The 26,508-nt window shown below is 39.9% G+C and overlaps 1 protein-coding gene across 1 annotated transcript in view; it reads left to right on the top strand.

Moving 5' to 3' along the window:
- LOC102451796 (usherin) overlaps window positions 1-26,508 on the top strand; it is a 265,927-nt gene that overhangs the window by 78,277 nt on the left and 161,142 nt on the right. The window contains exons 17-21 of the mRNA XM_075925195.1: window positions 8,020-8,127; window positions 8,665-8,848; window positions 10,223-10,380; window positions 22,850-23,008; window positions 24,134-24,296. Of these exons, the coding sequence (XP_075781310.1) occupies window positions 8,020-8,127; window positions 8,665-8,848; window positions 10,223-10,380; window positions 22,850-23,008; window positions 24,134-24,296 (772 nt within the window). The remainder of the gene's footprint in view (window positions 1-8,019; window positions 8,128-8,664; window positions 8,849-10,222; window positions 10,381-22,849; window positions 23,009-24,133; window positions 24,297-26,508) is intronic.

Below are 26,508 nucleotides of genomic sequence, written 5' to 3'. Positions count from 1 at the left end.
CAGTTTTAGGCCCAGTTATCCAAATGTGCTAAAAGTTAGCCATATAAATCCATATTTATTTAGAGATCTATCAAAACTACATGATTTTCAACAATGTTGAGAACTTGTAACCCAGGCTAAAGTAAAATGATTTCGTTTCCAGGGACAGTTAGAAGAAGTTAATATCCGCAGTTTCTAACCTGAGTAACAAAAGACGGACAAACTCTGCCACCGCTTCCAATTGTTTTTTCCTAGCTTATCAGCATTATCTCAGTTTTACCCAGACTAGATCTTAGGTTGCTCCCCAGCATCAAAGCCCCAATACTGGTTAAGTGCTGGATAAGCAGGGAAACTGCACCATCTGGGTCTTGTGAAAAAAAAATTAATATCTTCACTATATTGAAGGCACAGCAGCCTATACTGCCTCCCTTGAGAGTGCATCTCCACAGCAGCGTTATTTCAGAATAACGGCCATTATTCCAAAATAACAGCACAAGCATCTACACAGCAATTCCATTATTTCAAAATAAATGTGAAATAATGGACAGCTATTCCAACTTCTGTGAATTTCCTTCCAAAAGGAATAATTCCTCTTCTGAAATAGCCATTCTGAAGTAGCAGGAGTGTGGATGCTCCACTGCTGCTATTTCAAAATAGCTCCTCACCAGGGCCATTCTAAGTAATTCCTCCGCAGTGCTTCCGGGAGCTCTGAATCGAGATAGCACATATATATTAGGGAAGCCTGTCTCAGACTAATTTTGAGGCTTCCCTGCAGTGTAGATGAATTATTTTGAAATACAGGCAGTCCCCGGGTTATGCGGATCCGACTTATGTCGGATCCGTACTTACGAACAGGGCTTTTCTCTCCCTGGAGGACGCGGGCGGCAGGACCGCCCAGACGCACCACGGTCCCGCCGCCCGCATCCTCCGGGGTGAGAAAAGCTGCTCCGCGTCTCCCTGGTTTGCTGGGGGGGGAGGGGGCAGTAGACCAGGGAGACGCGGAGCAAAGCCGCGGAGGACCCGGGCGGCGGGACTGCAGCGCATCTCGGTCCCGCCGCCCACGTCTCCCTGGTCTGCTGCTGGGAGGGGGGGGTGCAGCTAGTGCATCCCCCCCGCCAGCAGACCAGGCTTTTCTCACGGACGCCTGTGGTAGAGCAGCTGGGGCGCTGCCAGTTGGTCCCGCAGCGCCGCTCCTCAGCGCTACTGGACCAACCCGGCAGCACCCCAGCTGCTCTGCCCCAAGCATCCTGATTCAGCCGCTGCTGGTCAGTTTCAGCGGCTGGTCAGCGGCTGAATCAGGACGCCTGGGGCAGAGCAGCTGGGGTGCTGCTGGGTTGGTCCAGTAGCGCCGCTCCTCGGTGCTACTGGACCAACCCAGCAGCACCCCAGCTGCTCTGCCCCAGGCGTCCCCAAGTGAGCCACTGCTGAAACTGACCAGCGGCTGACTACAGGAAGCCCGAGGCAGAGTTGCTCTGCCCTGGGCTTCCTGGAATCAGCCACTGATCAGTTTCAGCAGCAGCTGACTTGGGGACACCTGGGGTAGAGCAGCTGGGGTGCTGTTGGGTTGGTCCCCGCAGCGCCGAGGTGCGGCACTGCGGGGACCTACCCGGCAGCGCCCCAGCTGCTCTGTCCCAGGCCTCCAGATTCAGCTGCTGCTGAAACTGATCAGCGGCTGATTCCAGGAAGCCCGGGGCAGAGAAACTCTGCCTCGGACTTCCTGTAGTCAGCTGCTGGTCAGTTTCAGCAGCGGTTGAATCTGGACGCCAGTTCCGACTTAAGTACAAATTCAACTTAAGAACAAACCTACAGTCCCTATCTTGTACGTAACCCGGGGTCTGTCTGTAAGCTAATTTGGAGTATTTCTTCTGGAATAGCTTATTCTGAAATAAGCGTGTAGTGAGGACGTACCCAGAATGGCCTCTGTACACATCACAAAAGTAGCAGTCAGAAACAGAGCCCTGTGATTAGCAGTAGCAAAAGCATTTGGTGAAATACAGTGGTTTTTGTCCATTGTTGGGAAGAGATGAGCCACCAGTGAGACCCGTAGTTTCCATACCAAACCCAGATCTAAAATTAAAGTGACTGGGTTTTAAGAAATCTCGCTATTCCTCATGGTGCCAGAGTTGTTTTGCCTCAGCTTTCTTTTTATCTTCCCAAATAAAGCATGATTGGGGATTGGGAATAATTAGAAGATTCTAAGCATACAAAGATGGCTTCTTGAACAGTTATCTAAGAACTGCTTCTTTGAGAGAGGCTGGCAACCTGCCTCAAAGAAGAGTTGCTGATAATTTCCACAACATATCTGGCTGAAACTCAAATGGAAAATACCTCACATATGTCCTTCTCCCATCTGAGAAATAGGCAAAGTTGTTGAAATTTTGTTCCTCATGCAAACAATACAATTCTTCACTGCACAGATGATAGGAAGATTAGATAAAGTTGTCTCTTCATAAACAATCATCTGTTTTTCATTAGTGTGACTCTCTCAATAAGTCACTGTCCATATTGCCATGATAAGGAAACAGAGAAGTGGGTAATTATGACTTCTGTCCATACAAGTCCCTTCTTAGCTTAGAGGGAGACTTCCTTTGGTCAGTGTTGAATTCATGACAGTGTGCATGTAGTTAATTGTTACTCTCTAAAATTGTTCAGTAAACCAAAACAATCAAACTTAGTTCACATGTAATTTCAAAGGTTTGAACTGTTGTCTCAGCCTCATGTATGTATGTTTTGGTTTTTCTCTGGTGTTCCCAAAGCAACAGTTGAACAACAATGAAGCTGTAGTATTAGTCTTCCCAGAGACTTTAAATCTAGGGCCTTACAAGTAACAGACAAGTGGGCTAGCACCTTGCCACTACTCCATTGTCTTGCTGCTTATTTTTAATTACATCAAAGCTTTGGAAACATGATCCCATAAATGCTTTGTGGGAATAGTGGGGAATGCGTTCATCATGTGAAATCCATAAATTGCTTATAATCCTCTCAAGATGTTAAAAAAAGCATTAAGTAATTGAAGACAGGAAGTCCTCAGTTAATTATTTAGAGGTGTTATCAATGCTTTAAGTAAACTGAAGCATTTTCTGCTATCTCACCGAGTTGAATGCCACTGGGACCTAGGGGCAGCAGCCATCATCTTCTCATATTCTCTAATGCAAACAGCACATGGCAGCTTGTCAATAAAGGACCTTTTTATATCATTTATTACTGAACACTTCCACTACCCTGTACAGAACAATTTGGATGACAGTTATGGCATTGTTTCACTTTGTGTTACTACTGCTTTACAAATGGGCCTGCTAATGCTCTGTGGTAGGGGGAAGGATTGACTCAAATAATTAGTGGCATTGCTGTAAAGAAAGCTTAGAGTGCCCTCTTCAGCAGCAGGTATGATGATTATAATGATTTTTCTTAACTCTGTTTATATTTGACTAAAAATCATATCCAAAATAATGGACTTTGTCAAAAGTTTCTGCAACTAATCACATTTAAGAAAGGGCCAGAAAATCACTGGCATTGAGTTTAATGAATGAAATAAGCCTCCTGTATATTTTGTGATAGGGTGGTTTGAAATTATTCTACATATGCACACGCACACTGTAATTAAGGCTAATGAAAAGGCATGTGATTCAGTAGTAGTGTCATTGGACAGCCCTATTTCCAGACTGTAGTAACTCATTAGAAATTTGTATTTATGGAAAAAAAAATGTGATCAGCAACTTGACATCTTCCTGTGTGAAATCCGTATAGTGGCCTAGGACTGTCAGCATTGGACCCAATTGCTGACCTTGCCACAGTCAGGACTACAAGCAGAGACAAATGGTATTGGAAATGATTGATTGATTGATTGATAGGATAATATGTTCTTTAGGAGTTTGGCAACTACTTGTAAGAACAGTGGATGACACAGTAGTCTAGTTGACTGCCCATCATACAATAACAATTACAGAATCAAATTCCAAGGGAAATGTCTGCTTAAATTAGTATCCAGAGGGGGGATATTTTGAAAGCAAACTATAGTTAGCATTTCAAAATTATCATATTATGTTTGTTATTTAGTATTAATCAACATGCATAGATTTGTACAGCAATTTCCAAAATATGCACAAGATTCCTATAGCAGAGAGCTTATAATCAATAGAAATTCAACTACATGTATGACTAGAAGTTCCAGGCCTGAGAATTTTTCAAATAAATTTAGTGAAACCATGCGCTCTCTTTTTAATGCCCATTTTTCTCTTTAAAGTGTAGTTGTAAATGAGTATTGCTTTATTATGCATGTTTCTTTTCAAAGTGAACATGACTCCCTTTAGGGGAATTCAAGTAATTTGTTGCCACAGTAATCTTTCCTATCCTGAAATGTTAAATTATTGGCTTTCCTCCATGCCTTTGCTTCTGTCTAGTCTGCAACTGTCATTTCCTCCCCCTCTTACTTTTATACTGAGCATTCAGATGATTTTTCTTCTCTTCCAGTTCATGATTAGGTTACACTCAGGGCTGTCCCCCTGAGTCATCTCTTTATTTTCTCTCCTTCACATCCTGTTCACTTTGTGAGCAGCTTTCGTGTCTTCCATTCATTATTTTACCTCTTTGACTGTCTCCTGCTTGTGACTGCTCTGTATGTACAAACAATGTCTTTTAATAACGAAAATATTGCTTAACTGGCTTTGAACAAAAACTTTTCTCCTAATGCTTTCCTCTTGTTGTGGGACTGTATTTTTTAAAATAATTACACTTACCTATATACACTGTCACATAAATCTTGAAAGGACTTTATTAAGATTGCAATGTCAAGCACTCAGAAGTAGGAAATTTCTAAATTAAAGTTGTCTGTGTAACCCTTGTGATACGATCACATACTATTTTTTCCACAGGACCCCTCCTCATTCAGAATGGGTAGCACCCACTGAGAAGCTAGTTGATTTTTTTTAATCCTCATCGCAATATGTAGCTGCTTGTCATATTTACTTCATGCCATTCCATTCCTGATTTGGAGATGGAATCATTAGTTGCTTTCTGGTGCTCATCACTATATCTGAAGACTTTAGAAAAAAGAATTAATCTTCACAACACCCCGCTGAGATGAGGGAATTTTACAGTTGTGGACTGAGGCAAAAAGGGATTAAGATCAAAATATCCATTAATTTTGGGTGCCAAATTTGAGCAGAGAGCATCTGGCATTATATGGCACTTAATATAGCTAACGCATAACTCCCATTGACTTCATTTACAGTTGTGAGTGCTCAACTCTCTGAAAATCAGACCCCCCAAAATCTCTAGTTGGCCTTCCAGAAAATGAAGGGCACAAGATTAGTGACAATCTCTGAAAAGTTTGGGTTTTAAATGAGTTGCCCAGCATCACACAGGCACTCTGTGACAGATCCAGGGATAAAATCCAGTTTCTGAGGGCAGCATTGGCTGCTTAACCATGAGACCCTCTTTTTTCATGGAGTCCCCTGATTGCTTCTCTATCCAATTTCTGCAACAAATAAGCTAGGGTTTGCATAGCTAACAGCCTCCTGTATTACACTTCCCTAATTCATTCCCAGAATATGTCCATCCTGAATATGAGGAGCCAATTGTGTGAAATAAAACACTATTATAGCACATAAACACAAAGGAGCCAAATTTAGGATGCACCTGCAAACTTAATTTGGGAGTTCCTAACTTTTGAGTGTTTTGATTTTGCAATTTTTTTAATATTCTTCTAGCACTGCACTTGTGTGCAATTTGCTAAGTTTTTTAAAAAGCAGAGTGAAAAAAAAGAGAACAAATTTCATCCTATAACTTTAGATTGACATTAACATGGATCATCACCAGGTTTGGATTCTTGGATCTTTGTGCCAGTGGCGTAACTGACAGCACAGTAGACTGTCCTCATCTATGTAGATCAGCAGGAGAGGGGGCTGAGATGCATACTTTATCAGTGAGTTTCAAAGGTACTTGCTGCCATCAGAGGAATAGGGAAACTCAGGAATCCTGGGTTCTATTCCAGGATCTGGAAGCTAAGTACCCTGTCTTGTGGTGTAGATGTAGCCAGTGATAGAGTTACAGTAGTCTCTGGAATTTAGTCACTTTCTTTGTTTCATTATGAACCTTTGGCTCTTCCTCGTTCTGGCTAGAACCCAGGACAAAAGTGTAGGATGTTTTTCTGATTTGCAGACATCTCAAGTTGGCCAAATTGCAGTTGTGTAAGTTTTTGTGAATAATAACATGATGGGTGCCCTGCACAACCCGTCCCAAAGCTGTGGGCAGAGCATATTTCCACCAGTGGGGAGGAGGTAACAAGAGCTGGGTCACACAATGACAGAGCCTCTTAGCATGATGGTGGTGTGGCTCCCACTCTTAGTCCTGAACCAAATATGAGCCAGCAGTGTGACATTGTTGCAAAAAAAGCAAACATGATTCTGGGATGTATTAACAGGAGTGTTGTGACCAAGACACAAGAACTTCAGGGGATACCTGAGTTAGTCTGTTACAGAAAAAAACAACAAATGGTCTGGTAGCACTTTATAGACTAACAAAACATGTAGATGGTATCATGAGCTTTCGTGGGCACAGCCCACTTCATCTGAAGAAGTGGACTATGCCCATGAAAGCTCATGATAAAAGACACAAGAAGTCATTCTTCCGCTTAACTCTGCACTGATTAGGCCTCACCTGGAGTATTGTGTCCAGTTCTGGGCATCACATTTCAAGAAAGATGTGGAGAAATTGGAGAAGGTAAAGAGAAGAGCAACAAAAATTATTAAAGGTCTAGAAAGCATGAACTATGAGGCAAGGCTGAAGGAATTGGGCTTATTTAGTTTAGAAAAGAGAAGACAGAGAGGACATGCTAGTGGTTTTCAAGTATCTAAAAGGGTGTCACAAGGAGGAGGAAGAAAAATTGTTATATTTGGCCTCTGATGATACGACAAGAAGCAATGGGCTTAAATTGCAGCAAAGGAGGTTTAGGTTGGACATCAGGAAAAACTTCTTAACTCTCTGGGTGGTTAAACACTGGAATAAGTTGCCTAGGAGGGTTGTGGAATCTCTATCACTGGAGATATTTAAGAGCAGGTTAGAGGGACATCTATCATGAATGATCTAGATAGTACTGGATGTGAGGACAGAGGATTGGACTTGATGACCTCTTGAGGCCTCTTCCAGTTTTAGTGTTCTATGATTCTATGACTCCACTACATGAAGATTCATGAGGTACATATGAACTCAGGTATGAGACTTGAGGAATCTGACTATGTATTAGAGTGGAACTGGGAGGTACAAAAAGTATCATGAATGAGTTTAAGTGAAATTACTTCAGTGGGACCAGGATTTTGCACCTTATGCTTACGAGATTTCCAGGGCAGACTTTCACACTTTGTAGGGCCTAATTCTTTTTCCATTTGCACCAGTTTAACAGTTATGTTACACCATGTACTTCAGTGGAATTAGTCCAGATTTACACTAGGGAAAATGAGTTACAGGGGCAAAACTCATAAGCTGATCATTCAAATGTTTTGCTACTTACTTGTATGGAATCTCCAATTTTATGAAGATTACACATAATTAACTCTGAGTGGTTTTGCCAGACTTTTTAAAAGAAGCCAATATGTAGCTCCATGCCTTATTTATTTCATGCTATTCAGTTCCTGCTTTGAAGATAGAATCATTAGTTTCTCTATGGTGCTCATCTCTATATCTGAAGACTTCAGATTATGAAATTGCTTTCATCTTAATTTGCAACGATGTTAATTATTTCACCGTTTATGCAGACTTAATGTTTAATAGCTTCATTCTTTGAGTGCACAACTTGTGTGTGCAAATAACTGCAGTCACAACTGCATTTTACTGGTGCACATGATTAGACCTCTCAATTAATGTCAACTACTCAATTTACTTAACACCAGATACTATATTTCCCCTTCCAACTGTGCTTTAGAAATAGAGATCTTTTAAAGTTACCTATATCTGATCCATAGGTTTTGTTATTTTCCATCTACAATCATAATTCTCAGGATGTCTAAAGTAATCATTTTATAATAATGTTTGTTTTGTTTCTAGGTCTCCAGCCATACACTAACTACAGCTTCACACTTACAGCATGCACATCTGCTGGATGTACCTCTAGCCAGCCAATTGCAGGCCGAACCTTGCAAGCTGCTCCTCGAGGTAAAGGCATTCCCATAATATTAGAGGGTATCATTGGTGGGGGCAGAGGTGGGGGGAAGGGAGCAAATGCTATGTAAATGGGGAAAACACCATTGACATAGATGGAGCAGTCACTTACCCCAGGAATTTTTTCTCCATGGTGTAATAATGGTATTATAACCCCATCTCTATGCTGAAGTACAAGATTTTCTGTTTTTTGTGAAAATAACTTTCTGGTGTCATCTTGAAGAAAAATATTTTAGAGGCAGTTGTAAGAGGCACATTTTTATAAAACAAAAATACAAGCTACACCTCTGAGTGTCAGCTTTTAAGTCTGATTCTCCATTGACCTACATCTTGGATATTTATATGTCAGCTAATAGAGTGCAAAATATGTATGTAAAACTCTCTTTCTGATCTGGTAGTGGTCAGATCAGTTTGCCATACTCACTTTGCATTGGTGTAAATGACTCCACAAGGTAAGGTAAATAGGGAATCAGGACCTTTTACATTTAATGTTATGATATGGCTAAAACAATGGTATGGTGATGTTAACAGGAGTTTGGTTGAAACCACATCATATCCTAGTCAGCTCAACAGGGGTGGAACTCTATTGGAGTGAACCAGAAAAACCCAATGGACTCATTTCTCAATATCGCTTGCTTCGTAATGGAGAACAGATTTTCCAGGGTGGCAGTGGAGATCTGAATTTCACTGATGAGGGCCTGCAGCCCAACAGTAGGTAAGACCTAATAAAGATCTTTGGTAAGTTTCAAAGAGTGCTTAAGAATTAGATTTTGCAGAAGAGTGACATTTTCAGAAGTATCTAAGAGTAACCAAAATCCAATTTTCAAAGTGCAAAACCTTCCAAAGTGCTTTTGGAAATCCTGCCAAACAGCTATCCATACCTTTAGGTGCCCAAATACCTTTGAAAATCTGGCCCTGAGAGCATGACTCTATTTTTAATGGGGAGTAGACTCTTAAGTCACTTAAATGCTCCTGAAAATGTTATATATAAACTGCTAGAATAATTAAAAGAGAGAGAGAGTTTGATTCTGTTCCTTAGTCACTAGAAAATTGAAGACCTCCTTTAAGAGGCTTCAGGTGAAGAGAAACCTTCACCTGACCTCCTACCCATTGTAGACCATAGAATCTTTCCCACCCACTCCTCTTATAGATGGTAACCTCTGGCTGAGTCCTCATGATTTAAGTACTTTAAGTTACAGAGAATACATAATTCACACTGCTTTGACCCATGCAGAGGAAAGCTTAAAAAAAAAACCCAAAAATCGTGGTCTCTGCCAGTCAGACCAGAGGGTGGGGAGATTGCTTCCTGACTCCAAATATGGCAAACAGACCCAAAGTATGAGAGCAAGATCCACCAGGTGGATGCCTGGGAAAGAATTCTCTGGAGTAACTCAGAGCCTTCCCCATTCAAGTGTTCCATCTCCAGCAGCTGGGGATTTTTTTCTGCTGAGGCCACCAATGTGCCGCATGTTGTTGTGAGCAATACCTGCCTCAGTATCATTCTTTGAGCTTTAACTATTCTGGTTCATAGTTTCATTTTTCTTCTTTGGTGTGGCTCCCAGAAGTTGAAATTCTTTACACAGCAGACTATGCTATGTGCTGGTGCATGAGAACATATCAGGTTGAAAGTGGAAATCCCTAACAGCATCTCCTCATATTTTTAGAAGGCAATTCTAAAATTACTTCAGTGCTTCATGTGGTCTAAGTGTTTCTTATTTTATGATGCTATGAAATGTAATATAAAAAGTATTAGTTTGATTGGAAAAAGATGTATCTCATCACTAGAGATATTTAAGAGCAGGTTGGACAGACATCTATCAAGGACGATCTAGATGGTGCTTGGTCCTGCCGTGAGGGCAGGGAACTGGACTTGATGACCTCTCGAGGTCCCTGCCAGTTCTAGTGTTCTATGATTCTATGATTATATGAAAACACATAATTTGAAAATCTATATTTTGATATAATATATGTTACACACTTTGTGGTGTCTGCTTCCTAAACTGGTGCAAAAGGGAAATCCATTCCAATATAAACATCCATAAAGAATGTAACCACCCTTTCTATCACTGCTGTTTTTGTGTTTGTGCAGATATGTTTACCAGCTGGAAGCCAGCACTGGAGGTGGCAGCAGTACTAGTGACAAATACATTTTACAAACACCGGTAGAAACACCAGAGAAAATTCATCTCCCATATAATGTCACAGTAATAGATGCCTATTCCATATTTATGGCATGGGACACTCCAGGTAAAAACATATTTTTGAATAGCTCCTTGTGGCAAATCAAAGGATATGTTAACTAGAATGGTGACAATAATACATTGAGCAAGTCTGCTGTTTCATTCTGGTTTCTCATTCATATTTGCTGTGAAAAAGTGCATCTATGAATTAAATACCTGGAATCTCATGCTGATGATTCTTATAGAGATTTAATATAATAATAATATTGACCCATATACCTGACCGCATTATTCTGAGGATTGATTGTCTGTACATTAGTTTAAACATGTAAACTACTATGTAAGTACTAAGCATTTTGAAAGAAACAATTCAAATAGCTGGATGTCAGAGAAAACTGAAAAGGATTATTGACAAGGAATATGCATCATGTGTTTGGTGATATAATTTCCTATATTTTTGGAGCCTTAAAATGCCACTTAACTGGCAGGAGGAACAACACTGGGTTTTTGTAACAAAGGCACTCCTCCCAGTCTAGACTACAGGGTTTTGTCGACAAAAGTAGGCTTTTGTCGACAAAACTATACCTGCGTCTACATTACCACCACGTTCTGTCGACAGTAAGAACGCGGTAGTTTTGTCGACAGCGGTAAACCTCATTCTATGAGGAATAACGCCTTTTTTCAATAGTACTCTGTTGAAAAAAGGCGCTATTGCATGCAAAATGTGCTTTTTCGAAAGAGAGCATCTAGACCCTCTTTCAAAAAAGCGGCTTGCTTTGTCAACAGTACTGGTTGTAGTCTGTATGCTATTTTTCAACAGAAGCTTTGTCGACAAAGCCTCTGTCAAAAAAGGCGTGCAGTCAAGACATACCCTTATGAACTACACATGAAATGGCATTTCCGCTGTCTCTTTCCCTGCTTAGTTTTGATGCTCCTGATTTTTCAGTGTTAGCAACTAGTCATAGCTTTGTCTTGCTGTCATCATGATCATCCTGATAAAGAAGCTAATGTGGTGAAGTCAGCCATATCCTGAACTAGAGACACCGGGATGGCTTACAGGACATGGAGCAGCTGTGCTCAGTTGTTACCAACCAAGGCAAATGGAGTAAGAGAGAGGGGGGCACCAATGTCCTCTATGTTGCCCTGGGGCTACTGTCCCCTTTGCCCCTCTCGCCATCAGCAGGCCTGAGAGTGAGCCATGGACTAACCAGGTTATGTATCTTGAGACAGTATTGCAATTAGAGATGACCCTGTTAAGCAATATTGAAAACTACATTTCAAACACTTCAGAGTCCGGGAGGCCTTCAGATTCAGCCTTTCAGATTATGACCATCTTTAGTTGCAAAATTTGCATTCTGATGCTTCATCATTGGTGATTTACATCATCCCATTTTATTCCCACTCTGGGTCATAGACACAGGAGGAACAGAATCCATGGAATGCTGAAGATGTACATGAGGTCCTCACCCCAAGCAAAGGGGACACTGTTTCTGTGGAGAAAGCATACGATTGCTGGGCCTCCTTCCATTGCTTCCAGCCACTTCCAGGAGTTCTTGGTTGGGTGTGCAGATGTGTGAAGCAGGAATTAGACCTCCCCTGATAGTTTAGCCTACTTATTAGATTAACAAAATCTGAATAAATCCATTGCAGGGTGGATGAGTAGCCATCAGGATTTATGCAAATGTTTGTCACTCTTGTTCCTTCTGAGATGTGGGGCAAACAGCTTCACGGGTGATTAATCAGCCCCACTCAGTTAGTCAGCTCCCAGCCCTGAGCCTGTGACTGGGTGGAGCTGATTAATCACCTGTGAATCTGCGCAGCTTAGAGGTAATATTGTCACCCCATGAAGAATAAGTGTTATAATGAGTCAGTGCAAATCATGGCTTCCTTGGCATGATAAAAATCATATGATACAATATTTGGGAATAAATGTTAACTATTAATTAAGTATAAATGTTAATTATTGTGGAATAATGTCATGGATAGAAACAGAAATATACAGAGAGTGATCAGTATTTCCATCTAGTACAATCTCCAGCGGGAACTTTTACTTAGACATCTCCATAGAAATAGAAATGTAGCCGTGTTAGTCTGGTGTAGCTGAAGCAAAATGCAGGACTATGTAGCACTTTAAAGACTAACAAGATGGTTTATTAGATGATGAGCTTTTGTGGGCCAGACCCACTTCCTCAGATCAAATAGTGGAAGAAAATAGTCACAACCACATGGGATTGAACAAAGATCCCAACTACCTTACCCATTACCAAGATAGCTTCCCCAATTATCACCTCTAATACCATTAGCTCACAGACATCTAACTTTCCCCACCTCTAATATCATTAACTCACAGACACTTACCTTCTTTCCTCCCCCCCCCCCTTGCATCCCCCTTCTGTTCTGAAATGTGATTTGTCCTTTTCATATGTGTTCATTTTTTTAAATTGTATCCTTTGGTATATATGGTTGTGACTATTTTCTTTCACTATTTGATCTGAGGAAGTGGGTCTGGCCCACGAAAGCTCATCATCTAATAAACCATCTTGTTAGTCTTTAAAGTGCTACATAGTCCTGCATTTTGCTTCATCTCCATAGAAGTTACTGATAGGCATATGTTCATCATATATTTATATTTGTTAACAACACAGTTGCTATGACTGCACTTGTATTTTTTGTCATATTTGGAGATCACAACCCCTAAAGCGGATGACTTGTCACTTAGTGGATGAGCAGTTGGGATTATGAGTGTGTCATACTGTTTGTGTGTGTGTTTTTCTATGTGCTTTCCAGCGCTGAGCAAATAGCTGGTTCAGCAGATCTTGATAGTACTACCTAGTTGTTAAGTGTTGAAAGCTGGAACGTCCCTGTCTTGGTAGTGTGGTTTAGGTTGTCCAGTGCTTCTGTTCCTGAAGCTTCAGTGTTACTACTATTAATAGCATAAAAGGCAGCCTGTTCAGTAAACCTTTATGTTGCTTATAAAAAAAGATTAAAGGCACGGTGTGGTAAGAAAGGCATTTGGCCAGGCTTATTGCCCCCTCAGCCCAGTGTCAGTGTCCTGGCTGTGTGATTATAGGTACACTGGCACATGAAGTGCCTCTGTCAGGAACAAAATTATCTACTGTCCTTTAGGCAACACAAAAAATTTACAGCAAAGTATCCCAACATTTATAGGCTAAAATTGACAATTAGGATACACAACTTTCACCCAACTTGTTTATAACATAACATGTGTTTGTTACCTTCTCTTGTTCCTAGTGTTTTAAACTAAATCATAATGTCTCTGTACTAGTTGAAACATTTAAGTAAGTATCTAATGCACGGCTACTCAACATGTGGCCAGCCAGCCACATGAGGCCCACAGCCCATTTGTTTGCAGTCTGCAGTGCAGCATGGGTTTATGCGGGGCTCAACACGTGGCCTGCAGGTGGAATCTTTCAAATATAGCTTCCACTGGGAACACGCTTCACAACAGTGAGGCATCTCCCAGGCGGGGTGAGCACTGAAAGACTCAAGCAGATGGACTGGCTGGAACATAAGGGTACAGGGTGTGAAAGAAACTCTTTGCATATATATTTGCATGTATATGCAACCAACTTCAGTTGTGGCTCTCGGCATGTGCTGTGAGTATCATTGTGCCCCCCTCCCCGTTGCTTCCAAAGTTGAGTAGCCCTGATCTAATGCCTACTACAGTAGCAGCAACTTTGATAATCTCATGTACTAAACATGAATCTATACATATCTGCTTTAATACAAGGCCTAACTTGGGTTCACAGTCTCTGTTTCTGGACTTAAATTTTGCACCAGCCCATCTCGCCCTACTACACTTGCCTTTTTAATGAAACACATTAACGTGTTTTCAAATATCTAGATAGTAGATATTTTTCAAGTGAAAATTTCTTTTGACATTGGTCTTTGAAAAACTTTTGCAATGTGTGTTTTCAGCAGGAAGAACAGTGTGAGGTTTTTCAATTAACTCTTTTTTTTATGTCCCTTCTTCCTAATTATGTAAGACATTCTCACCTTGCGGACTAGCCACTGGCTACAAGAAAGTCAAAGGGCATTGACAGTAACCCCAGCTAGAAAAATCATTTTGTATTAAGGTAATGCTTTGGCGATGCTTGATGCAAACTCTGCCCATTTAACCATTGGCTACTAGGTCTATAATACCCTGAGCTATTAATCTTTTACTTTGCAGAAGCACAAAATACAATATAGAAATGCTATAATATATGAAAAAGATTAAAATCTTAACTTAAACTTTTTCCCCAACTGTCCGGAAGGATTTAGGACCTGCAAGAAGGGAGGTGAATTTGACTTGTGTATAATCCACAGTTGATTTTATTAAAAACTCTACTATAGTTTTGGTAGAAGGTATTGTTTAAAGTCCTGAATATTCAGTAACATTAGAAACACTTGTTAAAACATAAGAAAATTCTGAAATGGTGAACAAAGACTTGCAGGAACGGGGTGTCCTGAGAAATGTTTTTGATACAGACTCTGGATCTTTTTATTTGTCTGTTTGAATCCAGGTAATTGGCAGTAAGTTAAAAGCTGGAGAATAAGGCTCTAGTAAGTCAATAGTCAATGTTTGATAATTAATGTTTGACTACATTCCTCTGACTTCCTACTCCCCGCTGAGTCCCAGTTTTCGGCTCTTAAAGAGGATCCGACTTCCTTCTTCTACCACAACATGGTCTTTGAGGTGGGCAGTGAGTTAGCTGCCACTGTTTCTTCAATGAAAGGATCTTCAAGTGTGCAGGATATATCTGTTCTTCCCATCCCAGTAGAGCAATAGCAATAGCAGGAAAATGCTTCTGCTGCCAAAACTTATGCTGCACACTGGGTAATCGATTCATATAGTACCAGATCCCTGGTCTACACTAGGATCTTATTCCGAAATAACCTCCCCCATCAAGGTCAAATGTATAAGCGGTGCGTCCACACAATCAAGCCTGTTATTTTGAAATAACAGGCCATGGAATTCGAACTCTGTACTCCTGCTTTTTACAAGGAGTAACACTAATTTCGAAATAACATTTGTGTGGATGCTCCAGTGCCGCTAATTTGAACTCTTCGGTCTCCGGGAGACCTCCCACAGCTCCCCAGAGTGTTTCCTGGGCTCTAAGTCTGAGGTAGCGTATCCACGTTAACGGAGCCTGACTTGGACTAATTTCTAATCTTCCTTGTAGTGGGGACATACTAGTTCACATGTATTAAATCTGGAGTTCTTAAGATGAATTTAGTCATTTCAAAATAGTTTTCTAGTGTAGACATGGCCTAAGATATTAATGGATGGTAATCCTTTGTAAACATAAATTTGGAATTATGGTTCACCTCAGGTGGTCCACGCTAGAAATATTTTCTTATGGGAAAATGGGGGTTCCAGAGTTTAAAATGAGAAGGTGGAGGTACTCCTTAGAGGCTCTGATCTCGTGAGGTGATATGATCGTCTGTGAGTAAAACCTATAGATCCAGCTGATGTAGTTCAGAAAGCTGAGACCTGGGAAGCACTCCGAACATATAACTTAGCTTCAAAGGGGCTGAGTGACTAGATTCCTCTGACTTCCTACTCCCTGCTGAGTCCCAGTTTTCCACTCTTTAAGAGTATCTGAGTAACTTAACCTAACGCTACTTGTGACCCTTATTCACTTCATTGTGCAGGATAGCTTTATTTTCTGTCAACAAACCCTATCAAAATACAGCAGATATCCACTTTCACATTTAGAATTGGACCTTTATCATAAGGGTTGGCAGTGACTCTCCCACTGAAACAATCATTTTAATTGATATTGTCTCCTGGAATAAACTGCATTTTATTAACAAGTTTCGATGAAAGGGTAGTTGGTCAAGATATTTTCCTGTCTATGGACAGTGGGACACTTGGGCATTGGATCCGCTTATCTGCTATGATAAATTTGGACCAAATATTTACCCTGGAGATTAAATATGGATATCTTATCAAACAAATTCTCCTTTTTGGGGTTTTAAAAATTATGTTTCAACGCTAGTGTTGTATCCAAATTCCATATCTACAGAGATATATAACATTTTAAAACTCCTGACCCAGCTAAATGGCAAGGTGGCTGAGCAGTGGTTAAAATGACGGATTCAGAAAAAAATGACACACCTCGCTCGGTAAGGAAAATAGGGCTTTATTCCTGAAATAGGTATCCCATTATTTTTCTGTTACATTGCATCACTGCACAGACCTCAAAGGTACGGTACATTTCACTGATATGCCACAGAAGGATATGTTACAGTTGCTATGGAACAATATCAATATCATAGATAGGAACAAAACCTCAATGGGGGAAAAAACATAATATTCTCCAGGCATATTCATAAATGTTATTGATAGTTAGTCAAATACCCATCCTACCTTTAAAATCATTAGCACCATTCACCCTGCCAAATGCCTTCATTTGCTATGAACTTCAGCAAAAGCAGACTTCCACCAGAACCCACAGGCTCACATTCTCTGTCGCCACATTGCCCATTTCACATGCTAATGAGCTCATGTCATAAATTTCTATTTCACTCCATCAGAGTGTGCTTCTTTACAGACTGCATGTTGTGTAGAGCATTCCATTTTCTACCTACATTCGGTCTGGGGCTCCACCTGGTATTTTATACCAGACTTAGGTGATGTGTTAATATGATTTCTCCCCCTCACCTCCGTATGACTGATATTGTCTCAGTTCTTGGTAGTAATAAGTATGATCCAACAGATAGATCTGGAGATTGTAATTCAAAGGAATCCATTCTCTAGATAGATCAGTTTTTTTTCTAGGATAACTTAGTGTTTGTGATATGCACAAAGCTTGTGTGTTCAATTGTCTTTGCTCCAATCAGAGCAGTGGTTACTGAGCATTTTTCTCAGGGCATTTAATGTAGGTGCATACATATGAATTTAAAATACTTCACATTAGTTTTCCAAGTATTCTAGTTCTGGTTGTAACGTGTGGTACAAGTTTGTTGTTCAAAATAACAGTTATCTGGCACATTAACTTTTTACTTAGGTTTTAATAAAAGACACGACTCTTGTTTTTAAAGACTTGTTGAAATACAACAAGAAAATACAAGAAGAAAACTTATATTATTTGGTTTTAATGATAGTTGTATTTCACATCATATTGAGTAGTTTTACAGCAAGTGACTTCAAATGGACATTTGATCACCAGTCTTTAAAACAAGATTGTGATTTTTTTTCTTTTTTAAATATATTTTGCTGCAAATTCTACCTTATGAGCTTCCCTAGTTTTGAAGTAAACAGGACCGTCAAACCTAATTTGCGAAGGGTTTTGGTTTTTTTCCACAGACCTGTCCATTATACATTATCCAAATACAACAGAAAAAGAAAAAAGATTTAGTTTGATTGACTTGTCCCATTGTGAAGTGTGCACCTGCTGTGAAATGAAGTCGCAGAGGAAAAAAGTGGAATAATTTAACTTTTTTATTTGTAAAGATAATCAGGGTTTTTCTGATTACATCTTAACTTCATAAATGTTAAATAACCTATCAGCATCTAGTTGTTGTAAATTATGAAAAGGAATATTGCTGAGAATATTAACCAACTAAATCTTTGTTCTTTAGTGAACATGAAAATGTGTTATGGCAGGTTGTCATTGTGCTCATGGTAACTTTGACACCAAATAACAAAACTGCCATTTGCACTTAGGGTAAATTGGTTCACTTGTGCTTTTACTGTTCCTTTTATTCTGACATAAATTTATGAACTCTGGAACTAACCAAGTCATGAGGTTTCCCAGCTGATTATAACAAATATGCCCATTTCATTTCATTCAGTCATCAGAACACCTGGGGTAGATCATTTTAAGCTTGCTACAGATCTTGTAGGGTATGTCTGAACATACAAAGTTCTTCATTTCACATTTCCATGCATCCCAGCTATATTTTTTTTCTCTTTCAAAGGTAAAGTGATTTCTTGGTGTTAGCACTCAGTGAATACTGGGAAGAATTTCCATTTAATATTCTTTAATATTTGACAGTGTACTTGCTTTGACATATTTGCACTTTTGTGTTCACTTCCTAAGATAATCTTCAAAATGAGTTTACTAACATAACTAGTCACCAACAAAGTACATTTTAAGATCATATTGTGGACTATTCATGTAAAGTGAATTTTGAATCTCTGATCATGAGCAAATACATTGTAACTTCAGGGGTTATACTCAGCCAAGGAGCATAAACTTATCATGTGACTTGAATATGAGATGTATATGTAAATATAGTTTATACAGTGATACTAATGTACATGATGGTTTGTGAATATAGAATGAAATAGCTGGGGAAAAGGACTTACTTCATATTACTAAAAATGATTCACTTCTATCATGGCTATATCCTACAGTATAACACTTCTTAAAAATCTTATAACTATACATGTATACACATAAAGAATGTGAAAAAAATATACACAGAAAGAGTGAGAATTTTAGACAGTGCCCTTCATTTTTTCTAGGCCCATATAATTGTGAGCACAGTCATGAACCTGCAGCATGTCTCACTGAGATGTGTAAGGCCTTGATTTGTTATGAGTTCTGTCAGAAAGGGTACATCTAAACTACATCCCTTTTTCGATAAAGGGATGTAAATTAGATGTATCAAAATTGTAAATGAAGCCAGGATTTGAATTTCCTGCACTTCATTTACATAATGGTGGCCACAGCTTTTTTTCGAAAAGTGTTTTGAAAGATCCTGTAACCCTCAAAGGGTGTGTGTAGACTACACCCCTCTTTTGACAGAGGGATGTAAATTAGGCACTTTGAAATTGCAAATGAAGCCAGGATTTGAATTTCCCGTGCTTCATTTGCATAATCACATCATGGCGCTCTTTCAAAAAAGCGCTATTTCGAAAGTAAAACCGTAGTCTAGATGCAGGTCTTTCAAAAAGGGAAGGTTTTTTGAAAGATCCTATAAACCTCAAAAAATGAGGTTTACAGAATCTTTCAAAATGGGACATTTCTGTCAAATGATCCCTGTCTTGACCCCCTTTTTTTTCTAAAGCGATTTTTTGAAAAAAAGCCATGGCCGCTATTATGTGAATGAAGCACGGGAAATTCAAATCCTGGATTCATTTACAATTTTGATATGTCTAATTTACATCCCTTTATAAAAAAGGAATGTAGTTTAGATGTACCCAAAGGTAAAACTTAATTCTTCCCGCTGCCGGCGTCTATCTTACGTTAGGGCGGGTGTGAAGCAGATTAGCTCCAGAGCAGAAAAAGCAACCAGAAGCTGCTCTAACTTGTAGGATTTGTCAGGATTCAGGACCGCCACAGCAATACTTCCTGCCATCACTGATAGCCCTTTCCTGCCATCAGAGATTTCAGCAGAAGCAGGACAGAACTAGTGGGGTGGAGGGGTTCTACGGCTGTCAGAGGGTTCTTGAGTTGGAGAAGCACATCAGGGAGGCTACTTTCCACCAACTTAGACAATGCAGGGGGGATTCCCCTCGCCCCCACGCTACTGTCATGTAGCGCACACTGTGCATGGGCTAACCCAACTTGGCACGTGTCGAGTAAGTGTGGGTAACAATAACCATGAAGATTGCACAGTGGGCTTCAGTAACCACATAGGCTATGTCTAGACTGCAAGCCTCTTTTCGAAAGAGGATTTTTCGAAAGATACTTTCGAAAAAGCCTCTTTTGAAAGAGAGCGTCTAGACTGCATGCGGAACTTTCGAAAAAGCAAGCCGCTTTTTTGAAAGAAAGCAGCAAGTGAGTCTGGATGCTCTCTTTCTAAAAAGCCCTGTTTGCTTTCAAGAACGTCTTTTTTCGAAAGAAAGGCGTTCTTTCTGAAAAAAGGCGTTCTTCCTCGAAAGAGCACTTTTGAAAAAAGGCGTTCTTCCTCGTGCAATGAGGTTTACCGCCGTTGAAAGAAAAGTCGCGTTCTTTTGATTTAATTTCGAAAGAACGCGGCTGCAGTCTAGACGCAGGTGAAGTTTTTTCGAAAAAAGGCTACTTTTTTCGAAAAAAACCCTGAGTCTGGACACAGCCAAAGATACCCTGCTCTGAATTCCACACCACTCTGTTACCCATACTAACTGGATCCAAGCTAGCTCAGGTACGCTAGCACAACCTTAGCTCTTCAGACAGACCCTTATATGTGTAAGAGTACCCTGCTTTTGAACCCTGCTTTAACTGAGTTTTTGAACCCTGCTTTAACTGAGCTCTTATTTTTGTGAGGATAAGCAGAAGGAATGGTCTTGTTTTCCAAAGTTTCAGAAAGAAAAAGACATAAGTCATAGCTTATCGTGTCTCAGGCAGCTGCCATTTACTTCCTCTTACAAGTAACAATGGAGACAGCCTAATACTGCAACCTTCAGAAGCTGATTCGCTTGTTATTGAAACTATAGTTTTCTCTTTTTTAATCAGCCATGTTTTTAAATTGTTTAATCCTATTTCATTTTAGCACCTTGAACATAGACACTAAGAAGTATTAGGCTATGTCTACACTACAGAGTTTTTTCAGAAAAACAGCTGTTTTTCTGAAAAAACTTCACTTTCGTCCATGCTGCAATCCTGTTCTTTAAAAAAAAAAATTGAAAGAACAGAGGGGTTTTTCTGACATTGGTAAAACTCTTTCTACGAGGAAGAAGTCTTTTTCCAAAAGAGCTCTTTTGGAAAAAGGTGTGTGTGGATGGGGAAGAGGGAGTTCTTTTGAAAGAAGAGGAAAAAGGAAAAAGCACAGCCACTCTGTCCATAGTAATCAAAGCTTAAATGTGAGATAGCGTCCATTCAGTGTGGATGCTATCTTTCGAAAAAGCAGATTGATTTTTTGATGCACTTTTTCTGTGTAGATGCTCTCTTATCTCTGTACTTTAACAGTGATCATCAGACCCCAGTGGTTCAGGAGCCAAACTAGAGAGAAGCACTACCCAAAATAGCCACAGTAGTGTGATTTCCTTGCTTCATTTATTACAGTACAATATATTTACATTTAAACACTATGAGGGAAAATATTTTAGTGTTTTTATTTACATATGTAAACCAATCAGGATGCTTTTATAATGTTATTAACCAATTGCAGTTGATAAAAATTATAATATTTGGTTAGTCATTTTGTAGTGAGAAGAAATATATATCTAAATAATGTTATGTAAGTAATTATTCTCACAGCAAAATAGCTATCCATGTGTTATTTTATCAACTATGACTGGTTAATAACATAGTAAAAGCATCCTTGTGGTTAATAACTTAGACTGATTAATAATTAAATCGTGCAGTGTTTCAATACTATGTGTTGCAAAGAGCCACGGGAGACAAAATGAAGAACCAATTGTGGCTTGCAAGCCTCAGACTGAGTATTACTGGGCTAGAATGTAGCAGAATGAAGAATGGGAACAGCCTAAACCTGATTCATTTATTACACTGAATAACAATGATTTTATGAATCACTTGGGTTCCACTCTCACTTGGAGACTGACATGGAAAATACTATAAATATGTAGAGACCCTTTGACCTGAGGCATGATGGGACTGGTAACCAGGTCTCCTACAGGGCTGCCAAAGAATCTGTACTCCATGAAGGCAGGCCAGATATCCCTTTGTCAAGGGAGTGTGTGGAACTCATTTTGGGGGATGTGGAAGGCGGGAAGAAGAGAAGAGTCAAACAGGAGGCTCGGGAAGGCAGTCCCAGAGGAGTGGTGGTGTGCTGAACCTATCCTAGGATTTCCTAGAGAGAAGAGGTCAGAAGTCTTCTTGCAGAGAGACAGAAACAAATCTGCATGCGCAGATCGCCCAAACCCAGCTCTTCTGGAGTGCAATCTACTCACCACGGGCGAGTATGTTGTATTATTTGTCGATCCCTGCCCATAGACATCCTGCAAACACCAAGGGTACATCTACACTATGCAGCTATCCCATATCTTAACAAGTCGTCAGTTCTTTTGAAATATTTTTCAAAATAATGGGCACGCTATTTATCATCTCTGTAGCCTTCCTTCCATGAGGGTTAAGGGATGTCTCGAAATAGTGCATTATTTTGAAATTTGGCACTGTGTAGACATGCCAAATTTCAAAATAGCTATTTTGAAATAGATTAGAAATAAAATATGCAATTTGCATAGTGTAAATTGCATATCTTATTTTGAGTTTATGGTGCTGTGTAGACACACCCCAAGTGAGGTTCTGCATGAAACAGATTTACTGAAGTGTATATATATTTTCAGAAATTTCCTGTTCCCCACCTTTTTCCTGTTAGCATCTGCAGCCAGATTGTATTTTTGTGTATATTTAAATAATTTTGGCTTCTCAATGGGAGCTTTTACACAAAGTTGCAGATGCTCACTTCTTAGGATTTAACTCACACTGTTATTAAACTTAAAAAAACAACAAGTCCAGTCATCTGAAGATGTGGGCTGTGCCCATGAAAGCTACATGTTTTGTTAGTCTATAAAGTGCTACCAGACTATTTGTTGTTTTTTAAGTTTATCCTGCACAGACTAACTTGGCTACACCTCTGAAGCTGTTATTAAACTGTCATTATCACATGTACTATTTTCTATCCTATAACAGGAAGATTCAATACCAATATGCCTTTGGAATATAATGTCTTACTAAATGCCGGCAGTACCTCACCATTGGTAAGGCCGGTAGGTCGGCCTCATTTTGTCCTTATGGATGGCCTGGATCCATACACAGAGTACGAGATAAGGATACAAGCTTGCCAGAATGGTAAGAAGGCTTCAGATGATTCACTTGCATGATCGACGGAGAGGGCAAATTTGCAGAATAGATTCAGTTCAACAAAATAGATATCTTATTTCTAAATGGAAGTGAAATGTTTACTCAGTAAAAATAAAGCCTATCATTGTGGAGCTTTATACATTTCCCTGTATTATATCATAAATATTTTAAGTGGAGATTAAAATGTCTGTATTTTGGGAAATATATACTGCTTCATCAAATGCTTTATGGGAATAGCTTAAGTATTTTGAAAGCTCTTGCTCCAATGGTGGTGGTTGCTCCTATTAAGAGTAATAAACAACAAGATAGCTGGAGAGTCCGGATATTTTATAGAAAACAATCGCTTATTACTTCCTTACTTAATGTTCCTGGGAATGTTCGCAATCTCAACCGAGAGAGAAAATCTTGTCAAGTGTCACACAGGACCTGTTTCTTTTCTCCCTTATGCTGGTGTAAACCAGGAGTAACTCCGTTGAATTCGATGAAGTTATACCGGTATAAATTAGTATTAAATTATGAGAATAAGCACTCATTTGAGATACCCGTTTATTTCCAATACACAAACTTACCATTATTTCATTCCATAACAGACTGAAAATCAGCCTTAAAGAAAATCATGGAAGACTTATTACTGCCTTCAGTGGGAGCAGAGTCAGGCCAACACTGAAAACTTTTGAAATTCCCTTTCAAAGTCTTCAAGGTTCTTCCATTGCTCTTTTTGTTATTGTGTTTTTCATTATGAGACCTTGTTACAGGTTCTGAAGTCCAGTCTCAGAGAGCTGGATTTAGGCAGTTTGACAGCTATCGTGTGACACACAGGATTTAAACATTCATATTAAATATTTTTAAAATGGAAAATGAAACACTTTTTACACCTTGAAAGCTTGTATCAATGCTACCTTTATTTCATATCATGATACATTCTTCTTCCTTATGACTACCACTTATAAATTAGAAACCTCTTCTTTTAGTCACAGAAAATAGCCACTGCATATTCAGAGTCATGAACAACTTTTAGTTCTTACATTTTCATGCTTCACACAATTGAAAGATCACTTTTTTCATTGTGGAAAATGTTAACCTTTTAAGTTAATTCCTGATTTTTCTTCCCAGGTAGCTGTGGAGTAGGCAGTCGAACTTGTGCAAGGACTTTTGAAGCCCCTCCTAAGGAACTGAGCCCACCTATCGTTAGGGCAACTGGATCTGGAGCAATTTCAGTAAAATGGTTACCACCTAGGAAACCAAATGGAATCATAATGAATTACTTTATTCACAGGTAGACAGTTTTTTATCCTCTTGCATTTAGTCTTCATAAAACATTTAATGAAGTAGTCCAAGCACTACTGGTGTATGAACATAGCATTTGAAAACATGTAGCCTGCTGTATGAATCACGAAGTGAAGCTTTGTCTGATTTCTGGCATTTTGAGCGTTAACTAAGGAAGATGCTTGTCAATGAATTGACAAGTTGACAAGGATCTTCATCACGGTTTGTAAACTTGCTCTATGCTGGAGCTACCATAAATGACCTGCAGGAGGTAGAAACCCATTTTATAAAGATTTGAATAAGTGGATGAAAAGAATGAATGGACTAGACTTGTAAAATGCCTTCCATCCATGATTATGCAGAAGATGGCAGATGGAAAAGAGATGGTTTTGATTTGGGTAGGAGGTAGAGTGCATCTGAGCCAAAGTCACAAAGATTTAGTTAGGTTTCTAGGTGAAAAATGAAGTTGGACATAGGAGACAGGTAGTCAAAGACTTAGAGGGGACATGGAAAAGCACGCAAATATAAATTAATGTATAATATGTGTCTGCTTAGAAGCTTAACTAGGAATAGGTGAGATGCTAGTTATCATACTAGGCAAGGCTATTGGTGAGTGGGCCCTCTGTTTAAACATTTAAGATAATTAGGGCAATTTGGAAACCATATATATTATTTGTCAGAAATAATGACATTGGGTAGTATTACTGTGCTCTTCCAGTTAAATTACATGTACAACTCTTGGTGTTAACTAATGTCGCCTTGTCAGTCCTCTGCTCTGTAGTGCACTGGCTCCCCTAAGACTGACTGGCATGTCCTCGTTGTGCTCTGGATCTCCCAAGCCCAGCATGCAGCCTTTTGTACCTAAGTTAGCTGTGTTTGGGGGACCTAACTTGGACATTTGCACGGTACAGACCCCTGCAGAACCAATCAGCTTTGTGGAAGTCAGCTGGTAAGATCCTTAATAATGCAATATGGGTCTTTGGGACTCAGAGCAGAACTTCTGCACTAAAGCCTGCCGGCTCTGAGGAAACCAACTAGCATGCTAACCTATCAGGGAAGATGACACATCAGGCTTTGAAGCCTGATTTTCAGATCATCCCATCTCAGAACTTCCTGTCTCAAAGCCTACAGAGCTGGATGCTCCAGTTTCCAGAAGCCATTTTTTTTCTAAAGCTTCAGGTGTTCCCTACGTCCTTTGAATATTAGGAGATTGCATTGCATTGCGTTGTAGTGCAGTTGTGTATAGGAAGGAGGCATTTCCAAAAGCAAGTAAGCCACATTCCTCTTAGCAGATTCTTGAATGTGTAAGAGTCATTAATGTAAATTTACACTTGCTTTAAATGTATCAGCACCGAGTTTCTGAAAATGACTGCTCACTTGAAAAACGTTTTTCAGCTGCTAATTGTTTGAGAAAAAATACATCACATTCCTATGCCAACTGAAAGGAAATAAAGTACAGGTTAGACCTCTGTAATCTTAATTTCTCTTGCCCGGGAACATCTGTGGTCTGACATGCATGGGTGCTCTGGGGCTGGAGCACTCATAGGGAATAGCTACGGGACCTGTGCTCAGCAACTCCTTCCCCAAAGTTTCCAGAGTGCTGCCAATAGCTCATTTACTGCATTCAAGCTCAGGGAAGGAGGGGTAGGAACAGGGACACTGAGTGCACTCAGGAGAGGACGAAGGGTAGTTTAGAGCCCTGCAGCTAGGGGGCAGGAACACAGCCCTGTGGCCAGGCGCACAGTCCAGAGGCCATGGAGCTCTGCCACCAGCCACAGGACTCCACATCTACCTTGCCTCTTCCTCCAAGCACCATCTCTGCTCCATCAATTCCAGCCTCTTTGGTGCCACCAGAGCAGAGCCTTGCAGCTGGTGGTAGCAGAGGGGCCAGCATTGACCTCCCTTAGTCTGGCAAATTCCTTGGTTTGGGATTGGTCAGGTCCCGAGGGTGCCAGAGCAGGGAGGTTCGATATGTATCTGTTTTAGCCCAAGATAGTGCTTCACTCTGCTGGTTTTGTAAATAAAGCGGATGATTACGGTTGCTATTCCATGGCAGCCATAGAAAGGGAAAACAGGAAATATAATGCAGAAAGCCTGCTTCAATGAAAAATACTGTAAATTGAATTTGACAGCATTTGATGGCATTTGATTATTCTAGTCACAGCCAAACAATGATATAAAGAGTAATATGAAACAGAATGTGTTACTGCCTCGCAGACTCA

Source organism: Pelodiscus sinensis, chromosome 3 (genome assembly GCF_049634645.1).
Source record: "Pelodiscus sinensis isolate JC-2024 chromosome 3, ASM4963464v1, whole genome shotgun sequence".
Classification (NCBI taxonomy): Eukaryota; Metazoa; Chordata; order Testudines; family Trionychidae; genus Pelodiscus; species Pelodiscus sinensis.
This window is presented reverse-complemented; position numbering and strand designations above follow the sequence as displayed.